The 10,000-nt window shown below is 44.5% G+C and overlaps 1 protein-coding gene across 1 annotated transcript in view; it reads left to right on the forward strand.

Annotated features, from left to right (window-relative positions):
- Positions 1 to 10,000, forward strand: part of LOC143275428 (diamine acetyltransferase 1-like) — a 13,303-nt gene that overhangs the window by 1,670 nt on the left and 1,633 nt on the right. Inside the window, exons 2-5 of the mRNA XM_076579512.1 lie at positions 298 to 349; positions 970 to 1,038; positions 4,835 to 5,001; positions 9,528 to 9,735. Of these exons, the coding sequence (XP_076435627.1) occupies positions 298 to 349; positions 970 to 1,038; positions 4,835 to 5,001; positions 9,528 to 9,719 (480 nt within the window). The 3' untranslated portion in view covers positions 9,720 to 9,735. The remainder of the gene's footprint in view (positions 1 to 297; positions 350 to 969; positions 1,039 to 4,834; positions 5,002 to 9,527; positions 9,736 to 10,000) is intronic.

The following is a 10,000-nucleotide window of genomic DNA, read 5'->3' on the forward strand; positions in this document are numbered from 1 at the left end:
AAGAATTAAGGGGGTAGGCTGTGATCAATTTTTATGATATCCGATTTAAGCAACACAACATCAATGTGACATATTTGTCAAGAAGGAGGTGGATCTGGAGATAACAAAAGGAAGAGCAAGAAGACTGATGATGAGGATTATAATGATGGTAGTGATGGTGATGATGATGGTAATTATGATAATGGAAATGATGGTGGTGTGGTGGTGGTGGTGGTGGTGATGACGGTGGTGGTGATGATGGTGGTGGTGGTGATGATGATGATGATGAGTATGGTGACCTGACTTCGCATGTTTCAGGCACTAGCAGAATACGAACACAATACAGACCCACTGGTGGTAACCGCAAACGGTAATCTGTTTCTTTATTCAGAGTAATCCCAGACATACGTGAAAAATGTGTGTGTGTGTGTGTGTGTGTGTGTGTGTGTGTGTGTGTGTGTGTGTGTGTGTGTGTGTCGTGCGCGCACGCGCGCGCGTGTGTGTATGTGTGTAGGTGTGTGTTTGAGCGTGCCCGTGAGATCGTGCGATGCGTTTGAATCATTGTATGAAAAAGGTATGTATACACATCCGATAATACCTATACATGATTGAATTCCTCAAAATGAGGTCCATGATCAAAGAAAAGTAATCTTTGATACAGAGAGTTTTAAACTCATTATTACAGATCGCTTTTCCTCTGTGGATACATCGGATGAGACATCTGGCCTCGAGGTCAGAATGTCTTTGTATCTGAGTCACACGACAAAATGAAAATGTATATCATTCATACACACACACACACACACACACACACACACACACACACACACACACACACACACACACACAACACACACACGCACACACACACACACACACACACACACACACACACACACACACACACACACACACACACACACACACACACACACACACACACACACACACACAGGTGTATCATTATTCCCTGTCTGACCTTGATTGCAGATTTGAAGAGAGACGCTTTTGGAGAGAAGCCTTTCTTCTATGCCTTTGTGGCAGAGTTGATTCCAGAAGGTACGGATGACATGATTATTATTTCCGAAATACATGTATTCTACGCTGATATGATGAACATAATGCACTATTAGCTAGCTCGCTGTGTGTGTGTGTGTGTGTGTGTGTGTGTGTGTGTGTGTGTGTGTGTGTGTGCGCGAGTGAATGTATGTTTATGTGTGTGTACGTGTGCATGTCAGGTCAGGTCATTAGATCTGCTACTGGTAACCTGTAATCCAGTACAACCTGTTCAGGGTCGGGTTGCCGGCGACTAAACTGGCACTCCCACTGCTCCCTTCCGGGACTGGTGAGGCGGGTGGCTAGACACCCTTATGGAGATCCATAAAAGGGCGTCGGCTCAGGAGAGCCACCGACAGCCATCTAGCTCCACTGTGCTGTGTGCATGTCACACACAGTTGGCCCCCGGGGTGTGTCTACCCATGCATGCGAAGTCTGGATCCGGCAGAATCTGCGGAAGAAACCTATCGGTTCAACGGAGAGGAAGGCGGTTACAGCAACGCACTGTGGAGTGCAGAGAGCAAGATGAGACACCGAAAGGATATCTTGGTCATCCACTGCATCCGTGCTCATCCTCCAGTCGTCTTGACTTAGTCTTGCCACTGGAAATTGGTGGACCCGGACGAGAGAGTGAGGTCGACGTTGCGCAACTCCTCTTCACTTTAAACAAACTCATCGCGCAAGTCATCAGTCATCCAATGGCGCGCTGCTGTGCACAAAGGCGCCAAGTTGTGCGAGGCCAACAGGACTGCTGCAGCTGTTCAGAAGAGGCAGGCCAGAAAGTCACGGGCAAACAAGCCCCCTGACAATGATATGCCTTTGTCTGCCCCAACTGTCAGCGAACATTTCGTGCGCAGATTGGACTATTCAGTCATCTGCGCATTCACAGATTGATTCATATGCATCCTCCCCCCCCACCCCACCACCACCCCCCCCCCATCCCCCAGCTGGATGACAACGATGGTCATCATCGATCTCGATGGACACACCACCACGTGTGCATGAGTGTGCCTGTAAATTTCTGTGTACGCATGTATGAAGTATGAAGTTTGTGTTTGTGAAGTGCACGTGTGAGTGCGGTATGCGTGGAGGAGGAGCAGGAGGTGGAGTTTTTGTTGTTGTTTTGGTTGTTTGTCCTGTCACACATACCGATGATTGTAGACATTTTTTTTTAATATCATAATTTTTATTTATTTATTTATTTATGTAAGCTTATATATATTTTTTTTTTCTCAAGGCCTGACTAAGCGCATTGGGTTACGCTGCTGGTCAGGCATCTGCTTGGCAGATGTGGTGTAGCGTATATGGATTTGTCCGAACGCAGTGACGCCTCCTTGAGCTACTGAACTGAAACTGAAACTGTAGACATTTTGTAAGAGCATTGATTTTTTTATATTTTTATTTTTGATTTTTTTAATTTTTGACATTTGAGTGTTACCGTTTAGGAGAGGAGAGGGAGAGTGGGATGAATGGTGAGTTGGGTGGGGGAAACCAATAAACGGAGGGTGGAATATGTGAAATAAATATTGAAATACAATTACAAAAAATCACAGTCTTGTTTTTTCTCTCTTGCGCTAAAACACAGTTCGCTTTTTCTTTCTTCTTTTTTTTGTGAAGCACATTTCTTTATGAGCAGCTTCTTTTTACATCTTTAACAGGTACTTTTCTACCCCTGAAAACAGAGAATGGCTGCCTACATGGCATGGTTAAAAACGGTCATACACTGACGTAAAAGCCCACACGTGTACATGCGAGTGAACATGATAGTTGCAGCCCACGAGCGAAGAAGAAGAAGAAGAAGAAGGTACCTTTTAAAGTTAACCCTTTCACCGCCAGTCAATGTGGAGTACTAAATTCCCTTGTGGTATAAACACAGAAAAGACAGTGGCTAAGAATAGCTAGGGATTCCCCCTGCGATGTATAGAAAATATGGCCTATCCTACCACCGAACATTAACTCACTCAATACGGCCAGTCCTCCTCTCCTCTACACAGACCCCTCGGATGTCCAGTGGGTGTCTGAATGACCCAACCTTTAGCTTCCGTCGTCAGAATTGTGGTATTCTTTGTCAATATTCACCTCTTCAGTATAAGAGCCTTCCACCTGCAATATTTTGATGGTGGTAATTGGGGTGAAACGCTGTTAACGTCGTCTCTTTCGCCGTTCGTATGGAGAGAGTTAAGAGCAGTAGGTTCATGGATAACAGACCAATGAATGGTCACCTTTCAGCGACATGGGTCTGCTGCAGCTGTTCAGAAGAGGCAGGCCAGAAAGTCACGGGCAAACAAGCCCCCTGACAATGATATGCCTGTCTTTGTCTGCCCCAACTGTCAGCGAACATTTCGTGCGCAGATTGGACTATTCAGTCATCTGCGCATTCACAGATTGATTCATATGCATCCTCCCCCCCCACCCCACCACCACCCTCCCCCCATCCCCCAGCTGGATGACAACGATGGTCATCATCGATCTCGATGGACACACCACCACGTGTGCATGAGTGTGCCTGTAAATTTCTGTGTACGCATGTATGAAGTATGAAGTTTGTGTTTGTGAAGTGCACGTGTGAGTGCGGTATGCGTGGAGGAGGAGCAGGAGGTGGAGTTTTTGTTGTTGTTTTGGTTGTTTGTCCTGTCACACATACCGATGATTGTAGACATTTTTTTTTAATATCATAATTTTTATTTATTTATTTATTTATGTAAGCTTATATATATTTTTTTTTTCTCAAGGCCTGACTAAGCGCATTGGGTTACGCTGCTGGTCAGGCATCTGCTTGGCAGATGTGGTGTAGCGTATATGGATTTGTCCGAACGCAGTGACGCCTCCTTGAGCTACTGAACTGAAACTGAAACTGTAGACATTTTGTAAGAGCATTGATTTTTTTGATTTTTTTGATTTTTGACATTTGAGTGTTACCGTTTAGGAGAGGAGAGGGAGAGTGGGATGAATGGTGAGTTGGGTGGGGGAAACCAATAAACGGAGGGTGGAATATGTGAAATAAATATTGAAATACAATTACAGAAAATCACAGTCTTGTTTTTTTCTCTCTTGCGCTAAAACACAGTTCGCCTTTTTTTTCTTTCTTTTTTCTTTTTTTGGTTTTGTGAAGCACATTTCTTTATGAGCAGCTTCTTTTTACATCTTTAACAGGTTCTTTTCTACCCCCTGAAAACGGAGAATGGCTGCCTACATGGCATGGTTAAAAACGGTCATACACTGACGTAAAAGCCCACACGTGTACATACGAGTGAACATGATAGTTGCAGCCCACGAGCGAAGAAGAGGGTACCTTTTAAAGTTAACCCTTTCACCGCCAGTCAATTTGGAGTACTAAATTCCCTTGTGGTATAAACACAGAAAAGACAGTGGCTAAGAGTAGCTAGGGATTCCCCCTGCGATGTATAGAAAATATGGCCTATCCTACCACCGAACATTAACTCACTCAATACGGCCAGTCCTCCTCTCCTCTACACAGACCCCTCGGATGTCCAGTGGGTGTCTGAATGACCCAACCTTAGCTTCCGTCGTCAGAATTGTGGTATTCTTTGTCAACATTCACCTCTTCAGTATAAGAGCCTTCCACCTGCAATATTTTGATGGTGGTAATTGGGGTGAAACGCTGTTAACGTCGTCTCTTTCGCCGTTCGTATGGAGAGAGTTAAGAGCAGTAGGTTCATGGATAACAGACCAATGAATGGTCACCTTTCAATGACATGGGTCCTCTACCACGCCTGTGCATAAATGCGAGCTCGGCGGTGAAAGGTTTAACCATGCTATGTATGCCTTGTTTTGACAGGTGGCGGGGAAGAAGAAGGAGGAGGACGCCCCCTGGTGGGCTATGTCATGTACCACTACAGCTACAACTTCTTCTTCGGCCGGACGTGTTTCATGAGGGACTTCTACGTTGATGAGCCATGGCGAAGAAAAGGAGCAGGCTCTGCCATGTTGGCCAAAGTTGTCCAGGTACGAGATGGGATGTTTATTCATTTTTTTAAATTCTAATTTATTTGTTTATTTTATTTTATTTTATAGTGTGCCGGCAGTTGTCATATACATCACCCACACTCTGTCCCCCCTTCCCTCCCCATCCCTTTACCCACCCCCCCCCCCCCACCCCACTCCCCAACCCCCACCCCCGCCCCTTAAAAGGGAGCTGTGTCAGGTAGTAAGGAGAGAGCCACACACCACCTTCACCCAGGGAAGGGATGAAGCCCTGAGACTGTGACAAGAGCTGCATGAGGAGTCTATTCAACAGCAAGTGCAACAGACCAGGGAAGAGATAGCACCAAAAAAAAAATTGGGAGACAAAACTGTTGCATTTGGAAGAGAGTGCTCAGTCCATGCAGGGGGGTTAACTCTCTCCATACGAACGGCGAAAGAGACGACGTTAACAGCGTTTCATCCCAATTACCATCATCAAAATATTGCAAGCGGAACGCTCTTATACTGAAGAGGTGAATGTTGACAGAGAATACCACAGTTCTGACGACGGAAGCTAAAGGTTGGGTCATTCAGACACCCACTGGACATCCGAGGGTCTGTGTAGAGGAGAAGAGAGGACTGGCCGTACTGAGTGAGTTAATTTCAGATTGAGTCAGTCACAGAGATATTGGGCTGTGACAGGGGAAAAGGGATGTGGGTAGGAAGAGAAGGAACAGGTAGGAGAGGGAAAGGTCAGTCAGTATATATATATATTTTTACCTGCCCAGTTTTACCTGATTTTTACCTGACTTTTACTCACTGGTTGCTATTTAACCAGCCTGTAAAGCTTTCACTTCTGTACTCTTGCCTGAAGAAGCTGTTCTTACAGCGAAAATTTGCTGCTTTTATTAGAAATACAAGTTTTAAAGACATGAAGAGCCTACTGTTGTTGAGATATATATCTCCCCACACAGGGCAGGAAAGGATTCCCACAATGAAAGGCAGCAAAGATTCCCACAATGATGTGGAAAGGAAAAGAGACTTGCCCTGTGGTCTCAAAGGGCAGGATCAGGGTGTGAATGAAAAGACTCCAGTCAGGACGATAGGTGACTGTGAGGATGGTCCTCGCCAGGGTGAATGGGTGCTGCTGCCCATACCACCTGATCCAGGTGTTCCTGGGATATGTGCCACAAGGGAGGACACAGGTGATGGAGACTGCCAGGATGCAGTCGAGTCTCCCAGACGGTCATTCAAAACCCGGTGTTCACTGGTTTGTGTGAGACTGGCTGGCACCAGGTCTACATCCGAAGCCTGGGGTGCACGGGACATGTGCAGGTGCCAGGGTGCCAGCTCAGACTAACAAGGCTGGGAAACTGCCAGTTAGCTTGCAGTGCTAGTACCAAGGATGGTGTGTATAACCCTTCATCCTTCATGGAGTAAAGTGGTTGCTGTAGCATGCTAAGGGCATGTCCTGGAATAGGAAAATGGTGTATGTTGTGTGGTGTTTTGGTTTCTTTCTTTTTCCCCCTTCATGTGTGTGTGTGTGTGTGTGTGTGTGTGTGTGTGTGTGTGTGTGTGTGTGTGTGTGTGTGTGTGTGGTTGTTGTTGTTGTTGTTGTTGTGTGTGTTGTGTGTGTGTGTGTGTGTGTGTGTGTGTGTGTAGTCACATTTTGGTGTGTGTATGTAACATAGATGTACTGTTTTATGTTAACAAAAGCGTTTTTGTAAAGCACCTACAGCAGATTTCTGGATAGTGTGCTATATAAGTATCCATTATTATTATTATTATTATTATTCATACCAGGGGTTGTGGTTGCTGATGTGTATCAGCTGGAACTTTAATGTTGGTTTGTGTTTTTTCATCTGCTTCAGCTGAACATAAAAATTATACAAAGTAACTGATTCAGATCAAAGTTCAAGCATTCTTGTACTTTTTCAGGAAAAAATTGGAGGGATTCTGACTTATACGTGCAGTTTTTCTTTTATAATTTTTGTGGAAGAGTGAAGCCGCGAACCGCCCATTCATTTGTCAATGTTTTGGCCCAGTGAGCATGATTCTGAGACAATGTTTTAACCAAACAGCAATTATTTGATGTCACTGGCTGAATTTCCAAAGTTCTCTAAGTCATTCCTGACATTTTGGTGCCATTCACGTCAGTGCTGGGGAAAATTCACATTATAAAGTTACAGCCAAGTGAATGTTCCTAAACTTGAAACTAAAATTAATGCATGTATCTCAGAAACTAATAAAGATAATTTAATTCTGTTTTCTGTATCTAATCTCTCTACTTTCAGAAAAAAAGAATAATCTCTTTTTTTTGTGAATTTTGACCATTATCCATGATTTTCGCGTGCACCTCACATATGTTGATTTTCAGGTTTTGATTGTTGTGTATCTTCCGATTTTTTTTTTTTTTTTAATGTTTCTCTGGGTGATGGTATTATGTACAGCTTTATCTTTTTGAAATGGTTTTGTTGTTGTTGTTGTTGTTGTTGTCGTTGTTTTTTCTTGAGTCCTGTAATGTCCTCATTTGCACACGTTTTAGTTTTAGTTTTTGCTAATGCTTTGATAACTTATAAGTTGTGTTGGGAAATAATGTTTTGTGTCAGTGTACAGCCAATGTGTGTTCATTTTGCTTTTTGTAGTGACTTGTAGAAACACAAGGGGTTTAAGTGTGAAATCTAGCCACTAAGTGAGGTAAGTACCGGCCTGTATCTTTTGAGTCCCCCCCCCCGCCCCCCCCGCATCCCCCCAATATTCTGTTACAGATATGTTATTCTGATTTTGGCATAAATGAAAGTGCAGTGATATGTCTGTGTATTGTCAGTTGTTGATTGACTGTGGAAACAATGAAAGCATTGAGAGATGACTTTTCATGTGTGTGTGTGCACATGGGGGTAACAGCAGGTGTTGTGGAACACATGTTTAACTTGTTGGTAGTTGTGATAACATGTGTAGGAGTTGCGCTATGTGTCAGTGGTTTACTTTGTTCAGACAAAGCGGGAAAGCACATTGTGATGTAGTTAATGAGTTGATTAACAAGGAGAGCACTGAGGGTCAGTGCTATGTTGTTGCACATAGTTGTTGTTTGCCAGAGATATGTTGGTGGTAATGATTTCCATACATTTACTGATGTCAGTGGGATACTTTGTGAAGACAAAGAGATTTGTTTGGTAAAGGTAGCACACAGTTTTATTGTGTGATGGGTAACAGGAGTTGAACACTCAGGGTTGTCGTGGTCAGTCACAGGTTTGGTGCACAGTATTGTGTGTCCCTGTTGGTGGCAGGTAAGCTTGATGAAGCTTGTTTTACCTCACATAGATCTAGGTGTTGGACATGTGATGAAAGGTACTGAGAGTGTATAGGCCTTTCAGGCCAATGATGTCCAGGATATTTTGAAATTGTTTCTGACCTGGGTTTTGTTTTTTTGTGTTTGTGTTCCAGGTGTGTTGCTTGAATTAGGCAATGTGTGCTGCTTAAGTGTAGGGTGAAGTGCTTTATTTGGGTGCTGCTTAATGAAGGGTTGTGTGTTGCTTATGCCAGTACTGCGAAGGAACTGGTTATGCTTCGTGTGTGTTGCTTAAAGATGCTTGGTGATCAGAAGTTTGATTCGTTCGTTTATTTGTTTATAGTCTGTTCATCTATGATGATGATGATATTAGACTGATTAGAAGTTTGAGTTAGTGCTGTTGTGTGCTATTCTGTAGTAAACTCTCTATAAAAACCACTCCATGTGGCCCTGCTGTTGGTATGAGGGGACGCTTCACGCTTACTTAACTCATTTATCCCTGGGCCTGAGTGGCAATGTCCTGCCGTCAAAATTCGTTTAATTCAAAATGGTGTATACGCATGTTCCTGCATAATCATATGCAAAAAAACACAAGAAAAAGGGAACAAGCTTCTACATACAGTATTTCCAGCTGTGTCCCAACGCATGTGTCAGTTTGGAGTGAATGCCATGTCAATTTAGGGAGGGTGCATGTGTAGGCCTGCTTTCGTGGTGGACTTTTCGTCGCTGACAGAGCGAGAAGAAGGTCATGTGACTTCCAGTCAGCCAACCACCACTGTAACTGGCTTCTCTGTGTTTGCACTGCCTTTGTTCAGACAACTTTTCGGCAGAGTTTATAAATGGATCAGTTCGAATTCGTAATGGCAGATATATGACAAGAAACACGCTCAAAGTAAGCATGTAATACTAAAGCAAATAATGGGTGTAATTATAAAACCAAATATATCTTGTGAACTTGCACAAAATGATAGTCACCGAAAATGTTCAAAATCCCTTCGTCAGAACAACGATATCCACGACGAAAGTTTAGCCTTTCAGTGACGTGGAGTGGATCGCCCTCAACTGGAACCATCACACCACACCACACCACACCACACCGCACCCCACCCCACCCCACCCCACCACACAACACCACCCCACACCACAAAACACCACAGCACACCACACCACACCACGCAACACCACACAACACCACCCCACACCACAAAACACCCCACCACACCACACCACAAAACACCACACTACAGCACACCACACCACACTGTCCATGTCTGTGCAGACCGCCCAATCCCAGCGCTGTGTCTACGTGGAGTGGATCGCCCTCAACTGGAACCAACCCAGCATCGCCTACTACAAGCGTCGGGGGGCGCGTGACGTCACCACGAAGGAGGGATGGCTTCTGTTCCGGCTGGAAAAAAGCGCCATGGAGAGCTTTCTGACGTCACCACCCGCGCCACGCGACGCCCCGTAGAGCAGGCTGTTGAGTGGTTGGTGAATCATCGTCGTCGTCATCATCGTCTTTGTCATCACCATCCTCCCTCCTTCTCCTCCGTCTCATCTTCCTCCTCCTCCTCCTCCTCATCATCATCATCATTATGATGATTATGATCATCATCATTACCACCACCACCACCACCACCATCATCATCATCACCAACATCAACATCGTCACCACCATCATCACCACCACCATCATCATCATCATATACTTTCGTCATCAACATCAACATCATCATCATCAACAACATCATC

The sequence above is a fragment of the Babylonia areolata genome, chromosome 30, assembly GCF_041734735.1.
Source record: "Babylonia areolata isolate BAREFJ2019XMU chromosome 30, ASM4173473v1, whole genome shotgun sequence".
Classification (NCBI taxonomy): Eukaryota; Metazoa; Mollusca; class Gastropoda; order Neogastropoda; family Buccinidae; genus Babylonia; species Babylonia areolata.